This window comes from Pteronotus mesoamericanus, unplaced genomic scaffold, assembly GCF_021234165.1.
Source record: "Pteronotus mesoamericanus isolate MK-2021 breed Mesoamerican mustached bat unplaced genomic scaffold, CSHL_Meso_final contig_502, whole genome shotgun sequence".
Taxonomy (NCBI): domain Eukaryota; kingdom Metazoa; phylum Chordata; class Mammalia; order Chiroptera; family Mormoopidae; genus Pteronotus; species Pteronotus mesoamericanus.
Window position 1 is genome coordinate 2,283,388 of NW_026555187.1, and position 24,176 is coordinate 2,307,563.

The 24,176-nt window shown below is 59.0% G+C and overlaps 2 protein-coding genes across 8 annotated transcripts in view; one reads left to right on the forward strand and one right to left on the reverse strand.

Moving 5' to 3' along the window:
* CRTC1 (CREB regulated transcription coactivator 1) overlaps positions 1-15,938 on the forward strand; it is a 59,773-nt gene extending 43,835 nt beyond the window's left edge. For 2 of the 6 annotated variants that reach the window (XM_054578897.1, XM_054578899.1), the window contains 6 exons: positions 674-807; positions 3,171-3,482; positions 5,599-5,703; positions 8,910-8,996; positions 9,544-9,724; positions 10,960-15,938. In XM_054578897.1, coding sequence (XP_054434872.1) covers positions 674-807; positions 3,171-3,482; positions 5,599-5,703; positions 8,910-8,996; positions 9,544-9,724; positions 10,960-11,171 — 1,031 coding nt within the window. In that variant the 3' untranslated portion in view covers positions 11,172-15,938. The remainder of the gene's footprint in view (positions 1-673; positions 808-3,170; positions 3,483-5,598; positions 5,704-8,909; positions 8,997-9,543; positions 9,725-10,959) is intronic. The other 4 variants (XM_054578900.1, XM_054578902.1, XM_054578898.1 and 1 more) reach the window with 3 other exon arrangements.
* Positions 15,939-16,343: 405 nt separating this feature from the next.
* COMP (cartilage oligomeric matrix protein) lies at positions 16,344-23,598 on the reverse strand. 2 transcript variants are annotated; one of them, XM_054578746.1, is made up of 19 exons: positions 23,490-23,598; positions 23,158-23,243; positions 22,788-22,839; positions 22,204-22,373; positions 21,457-21,594; positions 21,102-21,176; positions 20,846-21,004; positions 20,656-20,760; positions 20,430-20,537; positions 20,067-20,226; positions 19,491-19,609; positions 19,268-19,320; positions 18,981-19,162; positions 18,638-18,816; positions 18,464-18,512; positions 17,993-18,189; positions 17,168-17,340; positions 16,588-16,727; positions 16,344-16,476 (listed from the first exon to the last, which is right to left on the reverse strand). In XM_054578746.1, exons 1-19 carry the CDS (start codon positions 23,566-23,568, stop codon positions 16,430-16,432), a joined length of 2,271 nt encoding a protein of 756 aa, XP_054434721.1. In that variant the 5' UTR covers positions 23,569-23,598; the 3' UTR covers positions 16,344-16,429. The 2 variants fall into 2 exon arrangements, with proteins under 2 accessions (XP_054434721.1, XP_054434720.1); XM_054578745.1 differs by having other exon boundaries at positions 23,158-23,261.
* Between the last annotated feature and the right edge of the window lie 578 nt (positions 23,599-24,176).

Sequence of the window (24,176 nt, forward strand, 5' to 3'; positions counted from 1 at the left end):
CAGTGTCAGACAGGACTGACTTGCTTGAAGCAAACCAAAACCCAAGCCAGTTTAGGAAAAAAACATTGATTGTCTCCAGAAGAGAGGAAACACCAGTGTAGCTACATCCAGGGCTTAGGTGCTGCCTCTCCCATCTCATTCTTCCACTGATCCTTCCTGTTCCAGCCAAAGGATCCTCCCCTCCCCCCGCCCCCCAACACACACACACACACACACACACACACACACACACACACACCCACCCACCCACCCACCCACCCACCCCCCCTCAACCTCTGGCCTTTTTTGAAGTTCCATCTAGAGTCCCAGAGTAGTCTCTCATTTGGACCAGCTTGGTCACATGTCCATCCAAGGGCCAGTCGTTTGGCAGTCCAGAGATGGGGAAGTTCTCCCTGGCAGGGCCTGCAGTACATGCCCTTCCTGGATGGATGGCAAGATCAGTTTGGAGATCTGGTCCTCATGGGATTCCAGAAGAAGAACAGAGACCGCACAAGAGCTGAGGGCTCAAAGGTCAAGGTATCAGGACCTTGGAGGGGGAAGGTACCCTGGGTTTGGCGATCAGAATATGCCCACTGGCTTCTGTCTTAACGATTGAGCTGTCCCCAGCAGTGACTGTGGATGTATGAGTGGCCCTTTGGAGGCTGGAATTATGCCCACCCTTCCTTCCTTCCAGGGATGAGTACTCCAGGCTCCTCACCGCAGCACCGTCCGGCTGGCATCAGCCCACTGTCCCTGAGCTCGGAGGCACGGCGGCAGCAGGCCCAGCAAGTGTCGCCCACCCTCTCCCCGCTGTCACCCATCACTCAGGTGCGAGAGCATAGTGGGGCGGGGGGCAGCCCAGCTCTGCCTCTCTAGGAGGCCTCCTGCTCCTTCCAGAGGGGCCATAGAAATAGCCCAGCATTTTTGGCTTTTTGTCAACTTTTCAAGCACATGGGAAGTTCATTATTAATCAGTGGCCTGGAACCCCCTGTGACATCACGGGCTGTTCCATGTTAGCTCTTGCCATGTGAGTGAGCATGCTTCATTATTCTCTTTAGGATCTAATTGAAATTTTTCAAAATAAAGTTTTGTTTATTTTTACTTAAAAATTTTTTTTATTTATTGATTTTGAGAGAGAGGAAGGGAGAAAGAGAAAGAGAAACATTGACTTGCTGTTCCACATATGCATTCAATGGTTGATTCTTGTATGTGCCCTGACCTAGGACTGAATCCGCAACCTTGGTGTATGGGGATGACGTTCTAACTAACTGAACTACCCAGTCAGGGCCAAAATAAAATTTTAGAAAGCTTGCTTATTCAATTTACTGTAATTTTGCTTTATCTGCTTTTTTGGTAGTTGTGTATGTCTGGGAATTGGTCTGTTTCATCTAGGTCATACAGTGAGCTGGTGTACAACTGTTCATAGGACTAGTACTCTCTCATAATCCTTTTATTTCTGTAAAGTTGGTAGTAATGTCCCCACTTTCATTTCCAGTTGCAGTAATTTGATTCTTCTCTTTGCTTAGTCAGTTGACGTCCATAGAACGAGTTAGGAAGCATTCTTTTGTTTTTTGGAAGAGTTTGAGAAGCATTGGTGTTCATTCTTTTTGTTGTTGATAAAGATTTCATTTATATATTTTTAAGAAGGAGACGGAAAGAAAAGGGAGAGAAACATTGATGTGCAAGAGACATGTCGATCGATTGCCTCTTGCATGCCCCCAACTGGGGACCTGGCTTGCAACCCAGGCACATGTCCTGACCAGGGATCAAACCTGTGACCTTTATGTTTGTGGGGAAACGCTCAACCCACTGAGCTACACCAGTCATGGTGGTGTTAACTCTTTAAATGTTTGGTAGAATTCACTAGTGAAGCCACCCAGTCCGAGCTTTTGCTTACTGGGAGGTTTGTGATTACTAATTCAACATCCTGACGTGATATAGATCTGTTCAGATTTTCTATTTCTTCTTGGGTCAGTTTTGGTAGTTTATGCGTTTCTAGGAATTTGTCCATTTTGGCTATTTTGTAAAAATCCCTGACAGATAATACTTTTGCCCTTTTTTCTTTTAACATAACCTTAATGGCATCATCCACTTATAACAAAATTAAGTCATTTCTTTACACATTTTGCTGCCTGTTCTGAGGCTGGTTCCCCCCCGTGTCTGCTTGTACAATGGTCTTGTTCAGATCAAGATCAAGACAAAGTCACGGTGGTTTCTGGCAGTTGCATCACTCCATCTGTGACCCCTGCCCCCTCTCCCCACCCCTGGTCTCTTAGGCCTGCTTTCCTTTTCTGGAAAGTGCTTTCTGATCACTAACTAACCAATTATTAGAGATTAGGCATCTGCTAAGCCCTGGGGCATGTACTGCCTCCAACACAGGGCAGGAGTCCCTCTGTTCTAGAGACTCTCCCCACGGACTCATGATCGTTGAAAACTCCCTCTGCTTATCTTCCTACTTCCAATTCTGAGGAGACTTGAGCTGGTCCTCACCAAGTGGCTACACCAGTGTGCCTTCCTCACCAGCACCCTCTCTGACCTCTCCAGGTGGGCCGGGCTGCAGGGTGGCAGTGGGGGGTCCCTTCCCCTCCTCCAGGGGGTAGGCGTTGGCCATCCACTATGCTACTGGAGTGTCATACCTGGTGCCTGGCTGCAGTGGAGAAACTTCAGCTCAGAGGCCAGGACTTCCTGAGCCTGAGGGAGTACAGAAGGTTGTGCCACCTCTTGGTGTATGGTGAGGGTGAAAGACACCCTGGTGGGTATGGCTCAGTGGACGGAGTGCCAACCAGCAAACCAAAAGGTCGCCAGTTCAATTCCCAGCCAGGGCACATGCCTGGGTTGCAGGCCAGGTCCCTAGTTGGGGGTGTGCAAAAGGTAACCACACATTGACATTTCTCTCCCTCTCTTTCTCCGTCCCTTCCCCTCTCTCTAAAAATAAATAAAATCTTTAAAAAAAAAAAAGAAAGAAAGAAAAGAAAGGCTGGTTGGGGGCAGGGTGCAGCGAGCTGGATTAGATGCCTGTCCTGTCCAGCTGCAGCCTGACCCTCATGGCCCTGGGCCAGTCCCTCTCTAGGCTTGTGCTTCCTGGATGCAGCGTATAGACATCCCTTTGTTCAGCCATCATGTTGCTGAGCTTTGCGCTGTGGGAGTCCCCACTGCTGACACCTGAGCCTGATACCCTGCTCTCCCCACAGGCTGTGGCCATGGACGCCCTGTCTCTGGAGCAGCAGCTGCCCTACGCCTTTTTCACCCAGGCGGGCTCCCAGCAGTCGACTCCACCACAGCCCCAGCCCCCGCCGCCCCCACCACCTGCATCTCAGCAGCAGCCACCCCCGCCACCTCCGCAGGTGCCCGTTGGCCTCCCCCCGGGCAGCCCCCTGATGCCGAGTGCCAGCCTGACACGGGGGCCCCAGCTGCCTCCACTCACGGTCACGGTACCATCCTCTCTCCCCCAGTCCCCCCCAGACAACCCAGGCCAGCCGCCAATGGGGATCGACATTGCCTCGGTAAGCCTGGGAGAGGGTCCTCGGGGACTGGCTCTGGAATCATGCAGGAGGAGCCTGGGGCTGGGGGAGGCTCCTTTGGGCACCCAGGGCCCAAGGATAGTTAGGCACCCAGCTGCATCTTCAGCTGCCTCAAGGCTCCACTTGGAAGCCAGTTTAACAGGATTTGGGGCTGAAGCAGATAGGCACTGCTGGGAGCCGGGTGTCCAGTGAAGTTTTTGCCTAGAATTCTCAAGCCAAGGTTGTCACCCTGGGGAAACTAAGACACAAACAAGGGTCAGTGCCCTGAACTTTGCCCAAGATGAGCTACCCATGTCTGGCTGCCAAGCCATCCCCCATGGCCCTTGATACTTGCTCCTCCCCACCCTTTGCATCCAAAGAGGGGCTTCCCTGGGGTCAGGGAGAGCATAGTTTTCAGGGCCTGGGGAAAGGACATCTGGGAGCCAAAGGAGATAGAGGTGAACTTGGAGGGGAGAAAGGGATACAGCACAGTGCCTGAGTCAAGGGCTTCACCTCAGACCCTGAGACCCCCCTGCCTGGGTCAGGGGCTACAGCTCAATTACAGGACAGGACCCCATACCTGAGGTCCAGGGCTCACAACATGGGACCCGCTTTCCTGGTCTGGGGTGGGGCGGGGGCGGGCGAGGGTGCTGTGGCTCAAACCATGGAACCTCCTGCCCAGGCCAGGGACTGCAGCTCAGACCATGGAAGACCCTCCCTAGTCTGGGCTCAGGGTAATGAGTGCTAGGTTTTTACCTCTGCAGTTCTAAAGCTTTCTGATTGTTCAGACCCTGGTGGGGAGTGGAGGGGGAGGGGAAGGCGTTGCTCCCTTTAGCCACATCCAGTGGAACAGAGGCCCACGTTTGGAGCACAGTGCCCTCCTCACTCAACCCTCAGCTACCAGCCACAGGATAAATGCCTTCTGAGCATCATGTGCTCTGCAAAGAATAGACCCCCTGAACTGATGGGGCGATGGGGCAAGCAAGGTCCTAAGAGTAGAGACCCACGTTCCCAAGCTGCTCCAGCCCCTTGGTGAGCAGACACACCCACACACAGGAAAGCGCCCAGGCCTTTTCTTTGGCATTAACACAGTAGGTGTAGGAGCAGCTCTGATGCTAGGGCTGGCCTGGGCACCCGGTTCCCCAACACCCTCCTGCCGCAGGATCTGACTTTGAAGCTGAGTGGACGTTGAAGGCAGAGGTATTTGAGCCAGGTATGGACATAGCTCCTCCCCAGGCTCCCAGATCAGGAAGTATATTGCCTGGCACCGCTCAGGGACTGCTGGCTCTGACTCCCTCGGGGCACAGGCAGTCTCCTCCAGAGTTTCCGCAGGCTCTCCCAGGCAAGGAGAACATCTTCAGCAAGTGGCCACACTGGTGCCACCCACACCCTGTTATTTGAGGTCCCGTGCCCCTCCCAGGATCAACCCCTTTCACAAACTGCTCCGAACAGGCCCCTAAGGGAATGGGAGACTGATCACTTTTGGGACCCTGGACCAGCTGTCTGGACCTCAGTGAACAGCAGGCTCAGAGAGGTCAGGCAGGGTTTAAATCCAGGGCCAGGCCTAGCCTGTTTCATCCGTGGTGAGAAGCCAGGGTCCTCGGCCTTTGAACAAAGAAGTGGCCACCCCTCTGAGGTCTCTGGATAGCGTGACCTCATCAGGCTTGTCCTAAACCAGGACAGTGATAGTGGCTGCTTGGTGCTGAGAGCCCTGCTGTCAGGGCTACCACCTTGAGGTGGGAGGGACACGCCAGTGCAGATTTGGACTGATAGAGCCGGGGACCCACCCAGAGTCGGGAGTGAGAGGAAGCGCCTGCCTACCCAGCCCTAGGCCATCCCTGCCTGTGAGTGCATGAGTGCGCATGTGTGTGGTATGGGTGTTTGAATCCTGCCGAGTTGAGGTGGACCCCTCCCACAGCCCTCTAGAGCAACTCCAGGAGGCTGAGTTCCAGGTTCTCTGACTACAGTCCCCGCCCCTGGGAGCTGGGTTTGGAGACAGGTCTCCATGAGGCCCTGGGCTCTGCGCCTAGGTCCTCTGCTCACTGAGGGGTGGCGACCTTGGGGGCTCAGCGGGCAGCTGGACCGGGGCCCCCGCGTCCTGACCTGTCTGTCATTGCAGGCCCCGGCTCTGCAGCAGTACCGCACTAGTGCCGGCACCCCAGCCAACCAGTCTCCCACTTCACCTGTCTCCAATCAAGGCTTCTCCCCTGGGAGCTCCCCACAAGTAAGGGTGCCACCAGCCTGTGCCCCAGCCTTGCCTCGCACCCCTGCCCGCCATTTGTGCCTCATGCCTCACGTCATCTCATCTCGTCCGCTCCACAGGGCTGGGAGGATGAGGCGCCGCTCCTCGTTCCTGCTGCGCCTCTGGTCTTTGCAAGGCTCCAGTTGCGGGTGGTGGGCGCCTCACACCTGTTAATGACCTCAGTGTCAGCCACGCCCCAGCTCCTCCTCCCGTGGCTGGGAACAGCTCTGAGTGTGGCTCAATATGCATCCAACAGCCTGTGCATGTATCCCCCCTGTGTCTGCCCACCCTGAGGCCAGGTGCCTTAAGGCTTTCAAAAGTGGCGGGTGTCTCCCTTGCTTTAGGGTACAGCTGAGGTGATGGCCAGCTGTGGTGGGGGTACTGACTCTCCAGCCTCCTCCAATCCCCTATATCCCATTGGAAGGTGTGTCCCTGGGGAAGCTTCTCTGAACAGCACCGTAGCCTTTTGGGTCATTGTCCCCCTCCCACAGATGAGATGGACACTGACCCCAGGCCCTAGGCAAACAAACAGGGAGAGCTTGACACCTGTCAGATGCAGGTTTTCCTCCCACACCTGCACACTGGGGTCCCAGTCTGTAACATTCACATACCCAGCTCAGTCATAGCCACATTCCATTCAGAATGGAATATTCCATCAGAGAGGAAGGGTGCCCAAAAAGCTGACATCTGGACCTGAAACATCTTACTTTAGCAGCAGAACCTCTCAGTACCCAAAAGGTCACCAAGCTGAGAAACCCCTAGGCTCTGAGGCCTCCCTGCAGAAACACCAGGCTTGGAGAAGGTGCCCCGGGCCCTGAGGCCTCCTTCTTAGCCAGCGAGAGATAGAATCCAGCTTCCTGCATAGAGCAGGGAGAAGAGCTCCAAATAGGACCTGACAGGAAAGACATTGGGCTCCCTTGTCCCCATTTCCCTGGCTCTCGGACTGCACCCCACGAGCGGTTCTGTGTGTTGGGATGGTGGGCATCCACTCAGAGAGGACTTGAGGCTCCATCCGCTACAGAACAGGTTCTCCCCAGGTGCTTCCTCCACCACCCTCAGCCACTAGGGATCCTGCTTGGGACAGACCCAGGCTCAGCCTGGTGTCTGCGCATTCTTGGTCCATCCGTGCCAGCTCTGAGCTCTCGTAGCTCCCAGAAGGCGGCTTTGTCATGTGCTGCTGTGGGTACAGCAGGCTAGAGAAGCTGATCCTGGCAGGGGAGCAGCTGGGACCTGTCCCAGATGGGCAGCCCTGCCTGGGGCCAGTCCCTAGTACATTCCTCTAATTTGAAGTAGGACAAAAACTTAAGGGTTAAGCAGATTTCTTTCAGGAGAGATTTGCCTGAACCAAAGTGGTCCATCCAGGACAGAGAGCACGTTCTTGCCTTGTCAAGCCCCTGTCTGTGAGTCAGTCCATCGGTCCATCTGTTGTGTACTGGTGAGAGATGCAGGCTGCTTGCTCAGGTGTGAGGATGGGGCCATCAGGCTGTCTGACCCCAACCAGAGACACCACCTTAGAGGGGCAAGGGACTTGTTCAGAGGCAGCCAGTACTGGGCCGAGGGCAGACCTGAATTCCCTCTGCAGATTGGGTCCTCCAGGATTCATTTATCTGCCCCATGGGCTCTTGCCTCCTCCGTGGTCCAGAGAGCATCTCTTCTGGACACAGTGGGTATTGGGAGCACCACCCAGCGTCAAGCAGACATAGTGGGCCTCATGCAGCGGGGATTGTGCTTGTGTGCTTAGGCCTCCCTGCTTAATTCTGAGCAGACCTTTTTAACAAACCTTCATGGCCTCCTCACAAGAGAAACCATGGCCTGGGGTCCCCTGTGCATGCTGGCCCTTTCTGAGGCCAAGGCCACAGGGACAGGAATAGGTGCCCCAGAATAAACCTGCCACCTCCTTCATGGGCAAACCCAGCCAAAACCTTCAGCCCCCTTCTCTAAACCTGAAGCTGGTGATTTGATTTTTAAGTCATCTCTGGAAACAGGTCATTCATTCCCAGGACTCCCTGCCGACTGGGGTAACTATTTGTCCCTTTCTGCTCTCAGCCCACTAACCACCTGGAGCAACCAGTGGGTTTTTGGCCAAGCTCTGATTGGGATGGAGGCCTTAGACTCACTCCTTGGCCATTGTCAGAGCACTTGGGGGCCCTTCTAGAACAGAGAGCTCAGAGGGAGGGTTCCAGGGCCTTTGGTCTGTGGAGATATTTAAGAGGATGCACATTAGACATCAACTTGGGACACCTGGGAATGACCATGGTGCAGCGGCTTCCATGAGCCACCCTGTCTTGCAGGAGAGACACTCGGGGTCCTGGCTGGGTATGTGTCTCTCCAGGCCAGGTGTTTCGGACACAGCCTGGTCACACACTAGCTGTCCCTCTCTTCCCTCCCACAGCCTGTCAGGCTCTGTCCCACCATCCTTGGAAGTATCTCCAGAGTAGGCAGGGGCTCCGAGCTTTCTGCTGTGTCTACCACATCTGAGGTCCTGTCCTCATGCTCCTTTCCCAGAAACAGCCCCACCCTCCTGTCCTGGCCAGCCTTGAACAAGCAGTAATGCAGCTACATGCCCACCGTGGGCCCTGGGGTCTCAATAGCAGGCAGCCAGGGGTCAACAGGTAGGAGGGGGCTTTCCAAGTGCTCGTCCTGTGTTTCCGCCCATCCTGTCCACATGTGTGTGGTCTGCCAACCTGTCCCATATTTTCCCCAGGAGCCCAACAGAGGTCACCAAGTGCTGGTCCCATCCTGAACATTTAAGGAACCTCGTGCCTTGGCCCCAGTTACACACTTTCCTCTGGGGCCTGTCAGGTGGGGTTCCCGATGCCCATGTCCCCTACCCCCTTGTCTTCTGTCTCACAGAAAGGAGGTCGCCCACACCTGTGCTCAAAGAGAGGAGATGAGGTCGGTGCTCTGGGAGATGTCAGGGTGCAGAGGTCCCCCACCCCAGGAGCAGGCTGTGGAAAGAAGCAGGCATCCTGAGATGGGGGAGCGCCATCTAGAGTTAAATGGGAGAGTGGGCCCTCCTGGGAGTCCTGGAATAGCTGTCGTAAGCCTCCCTTCTCTTGAGCATCCTCCACTAGGTCTCAGGGCCTCCCTATAGGCTCAACCAGCCTATGGGAGGCCCCCCACAGCAGCCCCCATCCCCGCCCGGTCTTGGGGATCATGATGACAGCAGGCCTCTCTTCTGTCTGCAGCACTCTTCCAACCTGGGCAGCGTGTTTGGGGACTCGTACTATGAGCAGCAGATGGCAGCCAGGCAGGCCAATGCTCTGTCCCACCAGGTGAGCGGGCGCCCGGGCCACAGCGCCCCCAGCAAGTGCTTGCCCGGTCCCCGCCCGCCCTCAGGCATGAGCTCCGCTCCTGGTCCCTCCTGCCTCCAGGCGGTGGAGCATGGGGCTGCCTTTGCCTCCCCTTGCGTCTGCACCTGGTGTGGCAGTGAATGCCAGCAGAGATTGGCAGTGGCTGTCACAGTGGCACTCGGCGTGGTCCATGCATGTGGGTCTGTGGGAGGTCAAGCTGGCTTTGTGTGGAGGCCGGGATCAGGCATGCAGGCACAGGAGGGGTTGGCCACTGCCTAGAGCTGGTCACTCACCCATCCATTCACTTATCCATCCATCCATTTATTCATCCATCCAGCAAGCCCTGAGGGTTAGGAGAGAGCAGTGCCCCGGAGCAGAGGGACCCACCTGGGCAGCCCCTGAGGGTGGGCCTGAGCACAGCACCAGGCGTCCTGGAGAAGGCGTGGGCGTGGCGGCCTCAGGCAGGCCAGCCCACAGCACTCAGTGCTCATGCTCAGCGGCCAGCCTCACACCCTGTGTCCCCTCCCAGCTGGAGCAGTTCAACATGATGGAGACCGCCATCAGCTCCAGCAGTCTGTACAGCCCAGGCTCTACACTCAACTACTCGCAGGCGGCCATGATGGGCCTGACAGGCAGCCACGGGAGCCTGCCAGACACACAGCAGCTGGGCTATCCCAGCCACAGCAGCATCCCCAACATCATCCTCACAGGTGAGGCCCCCTGCATGGCATCCTGGGCAGGGGTCTCAGTCCTGCTCCCCTGCAGAGCCCAGCAGCTGCCATAGGCCTCAACCCTGCAGGAGATGGAACCCCCTGCCCTGCAGGGTGAGTCCTGACATGACTGAGGTGTCCCTGCCTTTGGTGTGGTCCCAAGGAGGCCAGACCCCCCTCCTCGCCAGAACCTTGACTCACTGCTGAGTTGTAGACAGGCTAGGCAGACACACACTTGGACCCTACACCAGGGATACAGTGCCCTGTGCTCAGAGCCAGAATGAGACAGCCAGTCACTCACCCAGTCTCATGCCTGCCACCCAGATTCCTGAATCCTGTTAGCTGCGTGTGTTGGGGATGTAGGTGACCGGGGCAGGGGGTAAGCAGGGTACTTTTGTGCAGCCAACAGACATGTAACCGCTTGCGCATGCTGCAGTGTTTCAAGTGGCCTGAGCACAGTGTCCAGGCCCATGGGGACATGCACAGCATGTGTGAGGAAGTCCTGCTCCATGTAATACAGAGCCCAGACCTCTGAAACCCTTCCAACCCCTCACCCTGCCTTCCCCCTAAAGGTTCTGTGTTTTACTAAAGAAGGAAGCGGTTCCCTTACAAGCCAGGGCTATTGTGGGATTGAGGGGGTCACCCCCCGGCGTTCCCCACTCACATCTCCAGGATGGAGGGGGTCTATGCCCTGATCCCCTCAAGGCCTGGACCCCAAGTGCAGACACAGTACTTCTTCCACAACCTGAGGTGCCTCAGATGTCTGAGGAGGACCAGGTGCCCATGAGGGCCCCAAGAGTCCAGAAAGATAGAGACTTTCATACTGGTTCTTAGATGCTGAAACTGAGGCTCAGGAACACCACACAAGTAGAAGAGGGAGTCCAGGTTTGAACCTAGGTCTCTGTAGAGGACTTCCTCCAAGCCAAAGGGAGGTACCCCGGTGCACACGCCCCAGCCTGCTTCTCTGACATGATGTCTGGGGCAGGATCTTTCCCTGGGTGGGGCCATCCTGTGCACTGTGGACTGTTGAGCAGCGTCCTTGGTCTCCACCCATGTGATGTCAGTAGTGTGTCCTTCCCCAGTCATGACAACTAAAAACACCCCCAGACATTGCCAGTATCCCCTGGAAGGCAAGTCCCCAGTGAGCATTCCCGAGGTGGCCCAAGCCCTCTTCCCTGAGCATGGGGGTGGGAAACCCGAAGTGAACTGACTTTTGTGTCCCCCCCACCCTCCAGTGACAGGAGAGTCCCCTCCCAGCCTCTCTAAAGAACTGACCAGCACGCTGGCCGGGGTTGGCGATGTCAGCTTCGACTCTGACAGCCAATTCCCCCTGGATGAACTCAAGATTGACCCCCTGACCCTGGACGGACTGCACATGCTCAACGACCCTGACATGGTCCTGGCCGACCCAGCCACCGAGGACACCTTCCGGATGGACCGTCTGTGAGTGCAGTCCCAGCACTCCGTCGCCCAGCCCCGGCTCCGTCACCCCGCCGGTCAGTGGTCCCAACGGAGTCTCCCTGAGCCCAGGGACTGCACACACTGTCCCTGCAAACGGCCGAGCTTGTGATTCTGAGCTTGCAATGCCGCCAAGCACCCCCGCCCCCCCTCGGCTGCCCATCTCCTGTGGGAGGCTGTGAATTGCCTCCTTGGACTTCCCCCTGCGCGCACTCTTTTCTCCTCCCACCCCAGGCCATGAGCCATCAGCTCCTGTAAGATGCAGAAAGTGTGTTGGGCAGGGCCACAGGCCTGGGGGCACCAGGGTCTGGTCCGCACTGTGGTGGGCGGATGTGCATTTCCGACTGTTGTCCAGCTCTCACTGCCTTCCTTTGTCCCGGGTCCCCCCACACACACCTGCCATCCCCAGGTCATGGTTAGGGAGAGAGTCAGCCCCACCCAACCTGCCAAAGGGAGAGGGCTCCAGAGAGAGGGGTAGACCCAGCGCAAAATAAACACTATTTTGATTGCTGTCTTTTATATTTCTGAACGTACAGAAGGCTAGAGCCCTTCCCATGGGGGGTGGATACAAAGGTGTAAACTGAGCAGCTAGATCTTCCCAGCCCCCTCCTGCCTCACCTACCCCCACGCCAGGTCCCCCTGGGGCTGCCTCTGCCAGGAAGCCCCTGGCCAGGGTGACAGCCTACCAGGAAGCACATGTGGAGTTGGGTCATTTCGGCAGGGGGCGGGGGCAGGGGATTTAGGACTTGTTTTCATCTTTCCTTCTCTATACAGTAGTCACTGTTCCTGTTATGTACAGATGGGTGGGAAGGGGGTGGCCAGGGCATTTTTGTTGCATTTTTTGTTGTTTCTTTTGGTGTGTTATTTCTGTTTTGGCTGTAGACAAGTAGCTGACTCCTTCAAACCAACACTTGCCTGAAAGCATCTTTTTATTCCAGAAATCCTACGTTATACGTTTTTTTAGAGCTGATTAGAAGCAGTGTCCTATCTGAGCTGCGACCCTGGCCTCAGTAGTTTCACGTCAAGTTACTTCAAAACAGAAGGGCTGAGTGGCCGCGCGGCCCAATGAGGGCAAGTTGTGCCAGGCAGGGGACTCTGGCAGAAGCTGGGGTGGCTGGAAATGCCTCCCCTTCCGGCCACGGAACAGACTCCTGGAAAGGAGCCACTGCTTTTAGTAAGGATCTCAAGAAGATCTGGCCCCGCCCGACCCTCCTGAAGGTGCCTGCCAGTACTTGGGGACGGCGCGTGCCAGACCCGGAGGCTGGCAGCAGCTGCGGCCCCTCTGCTCCCAGGCACCCCAGACGAGGTGGTCTCTCGCCCCACCCTGAGAACAGTGATATTCATCCCCTCCGGCCCCCTCTTTTGTAACTCTTCCTGGTAGGGCTGGTTTGGAGGCAAAGAACAGTGTACTTTTAGGGGTCGGTTTCTGGGTGCTTGCTTCTCAAAGCACCTCGGGAGGCAGAGGTGACCCTCCCTCTGCCCTCCAGGCCCTTTGACGGCGTGGCGGGCTGGCTGGCTTTTCTGTCTGCTGCTTTAGCAGGAGCCTCCGTTTCAGTCCCCAGGTTGCATCTTGACTTGCTCCTCCACCTGCAGTTGGGCTGACACTTCTGCTGGGTGTGTTTCTCTGTGGTGTTGCGGCCACCCTCCTGCCTGGGCCAAGCGAGCCCTCCCCTCTGTGTACGGGAACTGGATCTGACTCTAGCGATTGTCCTTTCCTCCCGCTCCTTGGCCAGGCAGTTAGCACGCATCCAAGCAGCTGGGCGGCCACATGCGTGGGAAGTCCCCCCTCTTTGATCACTTGGCCCTGCCACTATTGTCTGGGCTGAGGGAGCATCTCGTCAGTCCGTCCAGGTCCAGGGCCTGTCCTCTTGCCATGGTGGGGACTGGGGACAGAGATGGGGACTTTTTTTTTAAGAACATCTACATGTACATAAAAGAGTTTGGTTACCATTAGACTTGTATGTAGAACTTTTTAAAAATGGCCTTAACAAAATACAAGCAACCTTCCTGGATGCAAATTTTCAAACAAGGCATGGGGGACCCAGTGAGGGAGCCTTGTCAGCCCACGCTTCCCATCTGTTCAGTGCCAGATCTGGGTGCAGATGGACAGGAGAGACCTGTGGCCTGGAGCACCAATGACATCATGTCAACACGGGGCCTCTGCCCGGGAGAGGTGTAGGTGCGGAGCTGTCCTTGGCAGAGGGAAGGGGGCACCGGGAGCTAGCGGCCAGGCATCCCCATGTCTTCCTGGGCCTTGGGAGGCCTCTTGGGGTCTGTAACAGGGAATTTTGTTTTTTATTAAATATTACTTCTCTACTAAATATTCTTGAGTTGCCAAGACTTTCCGAGTCAAGACAGTGTAAGGGAATCAGTCCTTTGACTTGTGATGTGAAAAATACTGTGATTTCAGGCAAGCTGCGCCGTGAGGGGCCGGCCTGGGCCTGTATCCTGTATATAGACCTGCACCCGCGTCCTGCTCACGAGCTCAGGGCAAGCCTGGACACTGGGTCCGCACGGATTCAGAGGTCAGCCAGGCTGTCCCCCACCACACCCACACTGAGTGCCCCCAGCTTTGGCTGAGCCACGTCAGCTGTGCAGACCTTTCCCCCGGGAGCTTGAGATGCCCGGCCTGTCCCCATCTGCCTCAGTTTACCCTCTGCCCTTCAAATCGAGGGCGGTAAGTGTGCTCCCCCACATGGCTTGTGGTCTGAGGACGGAGCCCAGGGTCAGCGCCTTTCTGTGTCCTCCAGAGAAGAGGGTTGTGCCCAGGGCTGACTGGAGGAGAAGGCGGGATCTCGCTGGGATCACATCCCCCATCACAGGTGCCCGTGCTGACCTGCCCCTCCATGCCCTTACAGGGGGAAGACAGGCAGCGCTGTTTGGAGTGTCCTGCAGCCCCCTTCCCTTGACACTTCTGGGCAGGAAGGGTGAGTGCCAGCCTCTTGGGGCAGGAGGACCTGAGACCCTCAGTGGAAAGCTCAGGGGGTAGGTCAGCCCATCAGCAAAATTTGGGAACCCACAGCCAACAACATCCAAAAACGGGCGAGGCTCCGCTGCAGACACAAGTCACAGCAGAAGCAGCCCTGACGGGTGGGTCCAGCTCCAGCACTGTGGTTCCCAGGGCTCCCGGGGACCGGCCTGTGAGGGCAGGGATGTGTGCTTCTGACCCTTTCCCCAGCGATGCCTCTCTGTGCTATTATCTGCTCATGGGTTTTCATGAGCGGAAGGAGGGTTCTGAGTGGTTAGTGTGTTGATTTGATTTTCATCTGGAAGGATATCCCAGTGGGGTGGTCCGTTGTGAGACCCATGCGTCACAGTGGGGCGGGTAAGATCACTTCCGTCAAATGAGATGCTGCATGCAGGGCAGGGGGCCCCACGTCCATTCATGCGTCCTGCCAGAGGCAGATGTCCGGTATGGGGATCCCCCGACCCTGTCTGTTGATGTCCTGGGTCTGATGAGTGCCCCTGAGTGACTTCTGCTGAGGGGCCTCAGGGACCCTGAGCTGGTTCATAACCAAACATCCTTCCAAAGCCCCTCCACCGAGCTCAGCTTTCTGCATCTCCACAGGAGGCCCTCCACCCCTGTGTGGACTGTGTGTGAGCTCTGGAGCCGCTGGGCGCTGACAGAGCAGCCCCTGGGTTCTAATGAACCACAGTGTAGGACGAAGGTACGGGGGCCACAAGACCCAGGGTCCTGGGCACCCTGGGCCTGGCCCATCGCTCCTGCACGTGGCGTTCGGGTGGGGGGGGTTTCTGGCGACCAGAGCCCTCCCCACGTGGCCTGCAGAGCTGGGGGAGGACTCGGTGCCTTGCCTACCCTGGGAGGCTTGCCTGGAGTAAGTCGGCAGCTGGGCCTGTTTCTATGCCCATTCTCCGTGGACCCCGGGCCTCCACCTGCTAGGGTCTCGCAGCAGAGATGTGACTAGGGGCCCCTGAGACAGTCCTGCAGGGGTGCTGGCTGAGTCGGGCTCAGGCCCCTCGTTCCCTCCTCATGTCGCAGGCAACTGGCCACTCCCAAGAAGAGGGAGGTAGGGTGACCTGCACCCCCGGGGCTGGACACTGGGTTACTCCAGAGGGCATGGAGAGCAGAAACAAAACCCTTGTGACAAGGGTCTAGATTTCTCTCCTGTCACTGGCTCAGACCCACGGATCTCAAGGCCCCTCCCAGTCAGAGCGAGGGACGGGTTGGACTTAGGTTGATGCTGGCGGCAGATTGGTCCCTCTGCCTTCCACACCCCCAGCCAGTCCACAACAGCCCATCCCAAGGAGCCAGGGACACGTGGCATGTGCGGGGGGAGGGGGAGTGTTGCCTCCATCTCGCAGGGTTCTGGAATTTGGGGCAAATGATGCCCAGCCCATCCTAGCCTGTCACTTCTGACCTCTTGCCCACTGGGACAAGGGGACACTGCCATAGCCTCCCCCACAACGCCCCGGGAGGGTGGGCTGTGGCAGCCGAGGCCCATTGCCCCTCACCTGCCCCCCCAGGAAACTGCCCCCAAGGGGCTGGGTGGCACTTCTAATATATGCAAACCCATCAGTCTGAGCCCTCCCCCACCTGTGTCCCTCTGTCGCCAGGCTGGCTCTGCCCCCCCAGCATGTACACTCTGCCGTGGATGTCCCATGGGCCGTGCGTGTGGGTGCCCGTGGCGGGCTGGGGCGGGCGGCTCAGGGTGCACTCAGCCGGCCCCTGCCTGTCCTCTGGCGTGGACGCTTTTGTCTTTGTACCTTTGCATCCTTTGTAATGAAACCTAATAAAAACCCAATGTTTTCGTCTCTGCCTCCTCCCCTTTTTTCCTGCTCTTTCTCCACCCCAGAGATGAAACATGGGTGTCACAGGAACACCTGGTGGGAGCCACACAAACGCACGTAGGAATATGGACCCCCAGGCCTGCTCCCCTCGCCACCTCCCCCTACCAGCCAGCTACGTGGCCCTGCGTGTTGGAAGGGGAAGGGCCCCCCTCAGGACCCCGCCGCGGGCACTCCAGGGGTGGAGGGCCGTAGCAGCAGGTCTGGGGCCTCCTGAGTCAGCGCTGGACATGCCCAGTCCGTTGTGGGGGTGAAGTCAGCTCCAGGCCCCGCTCTCCGAGGCCGGACCCTGCCACTGCCCCAGAGCAGAGACCACAGCTGCCGTCCTGCCAAACACACTTTATTTTGTCCTCTCTGATCTCCTCCCTCCCCCAGGCTGGCTGCCCCTTGGTGCTTCAGCCCTGAGGGTGGCCCTCATCTGTTGGCAGGCCCCACCCGTCCCTAGGCCTGCAGCAGCGTCTGGGTCTCATAGTCCTCCGGGATGGTGTCTGTGGAGGGAAAGAGGGCAGGAGGGTGAGAAAGGCTGAGGCCGGCAGGGCAGACCCCACGCTCCCCGGGAGGCCTTCCCCTCGCCCCCTCCCCTTACTCCCTCCTCTCACCGTTACAGCGGTAGCGCAGGTTGGCCCAGATGATGTTCTCCTGAGAGAAGCAGAAGACACCTAGGCGGCCACCCCGCATGGTCGTGTCCAAGACCACGTTGCTGTCAGCCACCAGCTCAGGGCCCTCATAGAACCGTACTCTGTGGGGAGCAGGGGACAATGAGGCATCCTGCCCTGACAGATGGGTCCCCTCCTCTCTCTGAGTGGGGGCCACAGATCCCTCCTGTCTGGCCAATACTCAGGGCAGGTAGGGCTCCTGACCTGTGCCTCAGTTTCTCTGTGTGAGAGAGTAGCTATCCAGGGTCCTGCACACAGTAGGTGCTAACTAAGCAGAGTGCCTGGACTTCCTGCACAGAGCAGGGGTTGAGAAACGGGAAGTGGGGGAGGCCTCACCTTCTAGCTGAGGCCCCGCTGTGTGCTGGGTCCTAGCAGGGCTGTTGTGCCCTGGGGCCAGTCTGTTAACTCTAGCTGCCCACATTGCTCCTGCTTTACAGGCAAGGGGACCGAGGTCCTCAGAACCTCTCTCCTGGGAGCGGGGGTGGAGAAGGGACTCAGTCCCTTGGCAGGGCAGGGTCCCCACCTGATATAGCCCACTTGGGGCCGGTGCTGCAGGAACCAGCGATAGGATGTCTTGTCCTTCCAGCCCACGTTGCGGGGGTCCTTCCAGAGCAGCCGCACCTGTGACGCTGTGTCCCCCGTGTGCCACAGCGCATTCCGCAGGTGCTCCCCAGGGCCCGTGGAGGACTTCACAGCCTGACATGCCCGGAGACAAGGCACAGGGTCAGAGGCTGCGCAGGCCACTGGAGCCCCCTACAGCCCTGGCGGTTGCATCATGTCATGGAAGAATAATGGGGGTTTTGGGGGGCCTGGATGGGAAACCCACAAGGAAGTCTTCCTGGGGAAGATTTCTAGGTAGGTCATGGGGGGCAGCAGAGCTCGGGGGTCTCATGAGAGGATTTGGGGGCCTCTGAATAGATTGGGAGTCTGGGAAGCTTTGGGGGTCTGCAGGAGGATTTAGTGACCTGTAGAAAGTTTTGGGTGTCTATGGGATAAACTGGGGTCTAGGGGACTTGAGAAATTTGCTGGGAAGTTTGTGTGACATAGTCTGGGGGTTCTACAAAAGGATTTGGAACCTGAGGAAAAGCTTCGGGACCTGTGAAAGGGTTTCAGGGCCCAAAAGATGGTTGGGGGACCCTGGACAGGGGTTGGAGGGCCTGTGGGAGAACCTGGGAGGATTCGGGGCCTGTGGGAGCCCCGAGGAAAGCTGGAAGTGGGCAGGAAGAATCTGAGGTCTATGGAATGATACTGGGGGACTGTGAAGGCTTTGGAGGTCTGTAGAGGGCATGGGACTAGAGGTCAGGTACCCCCAGCCCCACCACACCACCCCCCAACACCGTACACACACCTTGAGCTGGATGCCAGGTTCAGCCACAGCACGGAAGGGGTTAGCCTGCCAGTATGTCTGCTCCATCTGCTTCCACATGACCACATAGAAGCTTGAGCTGTCCTGGTAGCCAAAAATGAAGCCAGCGTAGTCATCGTCTGTGGCAGTGTTCACGTGGAATGTGCCTTCAAAGTCCACACCATTGAAAGCCGTGTAACCTGGGGAAGTAGGAGACCAGTGGGGTCCTGAACACCACAGAACCACCCCCTTCAGGGTCCAGCTTGCCCCCTAAGCCCAGATTTCCCTCTCCCCCTAAATTTAGGGTCTCTGCATCCCCACCCCCTAAATTTAGACATAGCCATGACCCTGAACTCTCAACCTGCCTTTAGCCACCGTGCCCCAGCCCAGACCCAACCTGGCCTTGCCCCACCCTCACTCTGGCCTTGGCCCTGAGAAGCTCCCTGCAGAGCCTTCCCCTTCTCCATGTCTCACCCACAGCCAGGCCAGGGTCACTGTTCATCGTCTGCACGATCTCCATCCCCTAAGGAGGTCAAAGGAAGAAGGGCCTCAGGTTGGCCACGGGGCCCTCGGATTTCCAGCCCCTAGGTTAGGACCCTAAGGGAGAGTCCTGAGCTCCCCCCACCTTCTGCTGGTCCGTGACCCCACCTGGTTGAGCACCACCCAGTTGGGGTCTATTTGTGCATCACCCTCGGGGTCCAGCACCACGGTCTGGAAGGCTCGAAAATCAGTGAGGGTGACCTCGGCATTCTCCGGACACACATCGATCTTGTCCACCACCTTGTCGGCGTCGAAGTCACCCTGGCACGCATCACCTACGCCATCACCTGAGAGGTGGTGGGAGACCCTGGGGCGGTGAGGTCAGTGCCAAGTGCCCACTCCATGCTTGGCCCCCTCACACCTCCCACTGGCCCCACCATGCCCACTCCAAAACCCGCCCCAGGGGCTCTGCACCTCCTGTCCCTACCGCAGGCCCCACCCCCTGCCTTACGATCTGAGTCTGCCTGGCCTGGGTTGGGTACCAGGCGGCAGTTGTCCCGACTGTCAGGGACCCCATCGTTGTCATCGTCGTCATCACAGGCGTCACCCTGTCCATCGTGGTCTGAGTCCTGCTGGGAGCTGTTGGGCACTGTGGGGCAGTTGTCCCTAGAGTCCTGGTGCCCATCCCCATCTCTAGAGTGGGTGAGTGGGGCAGAGAGGACAATGAGAAGCCCAGAGGGCCCAGTCAGGGGCCACCCACCCTGAACTCCCAACCCCCATCGCAGAAGGCCTCCTTACTTGTCTTGGTCGCTGTCACAAGCATCTCCCACAAAGTCGTGGTCCACATCCCCCTAGGAAGGTGCAGGGGTCCACAATCAGGGCAGAGGATCTCAAAAGCCTCCAACCCATCCCGAGTTCCAGAGCAAAGTGACACCCCTCAGGCTGCTTTGAATGGGCTGCAGTCACGTTAGCACAGCCTGGGGCTCATGCCCAGGGTCCGACCCAGCTGACCTGCCCTCACCTGGTCTGGGTTGTTCTTCTGGGGACAGTTATCACAGACATCTCCTACACCATCACCGTCGCTGTCCTTCTGGTCTGAGTTGGGCACCCTGGGGCAGTTGTCCACCGCATTTTTGATCCCTTCAGGAAGTCGGGGAACCAGACAGGACCGCGTGATCAGGCAGGGCCGGGCTGACTTCAGCAGGGCAAGTGCAAGCCTGGGCCAGAGTCCTGCCCTGCCCTAGCTCCCAATTACCACAGAGCAAAACCCAAGTACTCACAGTGACTTCATGAATAGATGGCCAGGTAGGGGACTGGCCCACCTCTTGCCCTGTGAATGCACTCACCTGAGCTTCTATGTCCCAGGTGTAAAAAGGACACCTCCCTGACCCTAAACCCTAGACCGTGTTGTGCTTTTCCTCCCTGCAGCATATGAAATAGCGGGCATTTTTCTGCTCCCCCGAGCAGGGTCTATGGTTCAGGGTGCCCGAGTTAAGCTCAAACCCTCAGCTTCTGAACCCCGTCCCCTGTCCAGCCCCGACCCTCGATGCCTCCCGCACCACACATCAGCCCTCGCCCCTGCCCCCACCGCGCTCACTGTCGCCGTCGATGTCGTCGTCGCAAGCGTCGCCTCTGCCGTCCTGGTCTGTGTCCTTCTGGTCTTCGTTCTTTTGGGTTTTGCAGTTGTCGCACGCATCTCCCCACTTGTCGTTGTCCGAATTGCGCTGGTCTGGGTTCCGTACCAGCGGGCAGTTGTCCTGAGGGACAGGACCGGTTAAGGGAGGAAAAGGAGTCAAGCCAAGTGGGGAAAATGTCACATCCAAGATTAGCCCACCCCCGAGGCCCCGCCTCCTCCACAGGGAGCCCCTCTTTCCTCCAGGACCCGCGAGTCCCGCCCTGGAGGCCAGGGCCCTAGACAAAGCCCCGCCCCCAGCTCGCCTAGGCCCCGCCTTGGCCTCACCTCCTCGTTGGGAATCCCGTCCCCGTCGGCATCAGGGTCACAGGCGTCTCCGATGCCATCGCGATCTACGTCCTCCTGCCCTGAGTTGGGCACTGTCACGCAGTTGTCCTAGGAGCCGCAAAGACAGGCCTGAAGGGCGTGGCTTTGTAGCCCCGCCCATCCAGCGACGAGCCACGCCCCCGCTCGCGGGCACCCGCACCAGACCACGCCCCTCGTCCCCGGCCACCTTGCGGCAGTGGCGCTCTGAGCAGCGCAGCTTCTCATCGGGGAAGCCGTCCAGGTCCGTGTCTCGGCCACAGAGGAGCCCGTTGCCAGCCCAGCCGATGGCACACTGCGGGTGAGGGGTGAGTGGATGCTCCGGCGACGCCGACCCCTACCTCCCCACCCCACACCCTTCCCCGCGTGGCTGCACTCACCACACACGACCGCGAGCCGTCGCGCTCCAGGACGCAGTCGGCCTTCTCGTGGCACGTGCTGGGCGTGCCGTCAGGGCAGAAGCGCTGCGCTCCCGGACGGCAGCCGGAAACTTGGTCGCCCACGAAGCCGGGCTTGCACTGGCCGCACTGGAAGGAGCCCTGCATACGGGAGGTCAGCCCGGGCCGCTGCCACTTCGCTCACCACCCCGTCCCCTGCCCAGTCTCGCCATCCTTCTCCTCTCCTCCTGGGCCTTACCCGGGTGTTGACGCACACGGAGTTGGGGACGCAGTTATGCTGCCCGGTCTCACACTCATTAATGTCCGTGCAAACCTGGGTGGGAAGAAGGGCAGAAGTTACCGGCCCCACGCAGACACCCCCAGCCCTGGTTCGCGGTCTCCTCTGCATGCTACCTCTCCCCTCCATCCGCCTCAAACTCCGACCATCCCTGACTCGGGACCCTTTCCCACTGACTCCCTCTAGACCCCGGTCCCACCATCTCTTGCTGGAGCGAGGCGGGGTAAAGGCCCCGAGGCTGGAGAAAGAGTTTACAAAGCAAAATGCACCCCTGACCACCACGGCTGCTCCTGGCGCCACCCCCCAAGGCCCTCACCTGCTTGTTGGTCTTGGCGAAGGTTAGCCCCACACCCTCGTGGGTGGAGCCGCTGTACCCGGGCGGACAGACCTCGCAGCGGAAGCCGGGGTTGGTGTTGATGCAGCGGACCCGGGGGAAGCAGGGATGGGCGTTACACTGGGAGAAAAAGGCCGTGGAGGGTCAGAGGACTCGGAGCTCTTCCCCGCCCCCGCCCCCTGCCCCCAGTGACGCCTTATGGTTCCTTAGGCTTGGAGTTAGAAAGTCTCAGGGTCATCAGCCAGCACTTGGGCCGGGGGTGCCACGTGGGGCAGAGGCGGGATCAGGCGGGGAGAGGGGTGCGCCTGCAAGCGTCTGTTGGGACCGGGTGGGCTGGGCGGTCACGGACAGGGGAAGGAATTGTGAGGACGCGAGTCCCCAGCAGAGGGGGAAAGTTGTCCGGGTGTGCGTGCCGGTCGGTGGAGGAGTCGTCCGGGCGGGCTCCGCTCTGTGGTGGAAGGGTTGTTGAGGCTGCCGGGCCTCCGAGGTGAGAGGGGGTCGTTGGGGCGGGCGTCTCTGGCAATGGAGGGTGTTGTCAGGGCGGGCGTCCCTGGTGCTGAGGAGGGTGGTGGGGGTGGGTGACCTCTGGCGGTGGCGGAGGTGGGGGTCGTCTGGGCTTGCGCCCTTGACGATGGGGGTGTCCTCCGGGTAAGCACCCCCAGCTGACGAGGAGATCGTGGGTACCGTAGGGAGTTGGGGGATCTATCGGGGCGGTGGGGGCAGGCACACCTCGTTGATGTCGGTGCAGTGCGTGCCGTTGCCTGTGAAGCCCGTCGGGCAGGGATCGCAGCGCGGGCCACTCGCGGTCATGGTGCAGACCACGCCGGGGAAGCAGTAGCCGGGTGCGCACTCGGGTAGGGGCCGCACGCTCACGCCGGGTGTTAACACCTGCCCCATCCCTGCGGGGGCGGGCCTGGGCAGTGAGGACCGACGAAGCCCGGGGGCGGAGCCTAGCAACACCCTGCCCCTACTGGGGGCTGAGCCCGTCCGGACGCCACCCCGGCCCGCTCGCGCAGCCCGCGGGTCTCTCCAGTCTCCCGCTCTCGGCTCTTGCGGTTTCGGCTTTTCCCTCCGCGTCTCTCTACCTTCCTGCAACTCCCTCACGGCTTCTGCCTCTTTCTGTGCGTCCCCTTCCCATCGACTCAGTCTCCCCTCCCTGTTTGTCTCTCATCCACTCTCTCCATCTCTGTCAGCCTCATTCTTTTCCTCGTTTCTTCCTCCCGGTCTCTCCTTTGCTCTTGGTTTCTGTCTCTGCCTCCCCACCGCTTCTTGCTGCCCCGTCCTCCCGTCTCTGCCTCCTTAGCTCCACTTACCGCACGCGTCACACTCCATCACCGTGTTTTTCAGGAACGTGATCTCCTTTACCTGCGGTGCAGGGGCGACAGTGTGTGGTCAGCCGGGCTCCGTCCTTCTCCTCCCCTGGACCTCCCCTCTCCACCCACTCCCCCGGGCCACCTGCCCTCCCAGCCCTACTCCCTCCTTGGGATTCTCTTCTTCCCTTGGGGACCGGTACCCTCTCCCGCGGAACACCCTCCCCCCCATTCCCGGGAGCCCCCTTACCAGGTACCCAGGACACTCTCCACCACTACCGGGACCCTTTACCTGCCTCCCGCCCCCACGCAGCCCCTACCTCCCGGACCCCCACTTCCAGGCCTCTCTCCCCTCCTTCGCCCCCGCCCGCACCTGCTGCCGCAGCAGCTCCCGCACGTCCCGCAGCGCCGCGTTGGTCTCCTGCAGTTCGCGCAGCATCTGCGGGCCCAGGTCTGCACCTGCGCCAACAGGGGGCGCTGGTGGGGAGTCGGGGCATGAGGACTCTTCCTCCACGCCACTCCTCACGCCACCGCCGCCGCCGGGGCCCCGGACACCCACCCCACTCCTTGTACCCCTGCTCAGCCGCCTGCTTTCTACACCCCGCAGACCTCCGCGCACTGTCCCAAGCCCCAGGTAACCGCGACCCCAGGCCTCCCTGTCGGTTTGGGCATTGGTGGCATGGCGTGGGGGAGGGCGCGGCTTACCTAGCCGCATCTGGGCTTGACCCGACGCGCCAAGGGCGCCCAGGGAGAGCAGGAGAACGCAGGCAGCTGAGAGAACCATGGCGGCGACGGGGAGCTGGACCGCGGCTTGCTCTCTGCCGCCCACGAGGCCCGCGGGGCCTATTTATCCCGGCGGCGCGGCCGGCCCCAGGGACGGCCCACCACCGCCCTGCCCAGCGTCCAGCCGCAGCGTAAACAGCCGGAGCTGGCCTCTTTGTTCAAGGCCCCACCCGGCAAGGTTGAACCAGGACTTGGTGGGGAAACTGAGTCACAGGAGCCAGTGCAGGGGTCGGTGGGGCCGGGAGTCAGATGGGACCACCCTGCAGCTTGTCTCATTCACTTATTTCCGGAGCGCCTGCTGTATGCCAAGTTTGGGGCACAGCTGAGAACACGGCAAACCCCATGGCAGCCCCACTCAACTCACACTTGGGGAAACAGAGTCATGACTGGCTAAAGGTCGCCCTGGCTGGTGTGCCTCAGCTGGTTGGAGCGTTGACCCGTAACTTTAGGTTATGGGTTCGATTCTCGGTCAGGGCACATGCCTAGGCTGCAGGTTCAATCCCTGGTCCAGGTAAGTATGACCTCGGTCCTGCCGCCTACAGGAAGTAACAAGGCAACGCTTTTCACGCACATCGATGTTTCTCCCTTCCTCTCTCTGAAAGCAATGAA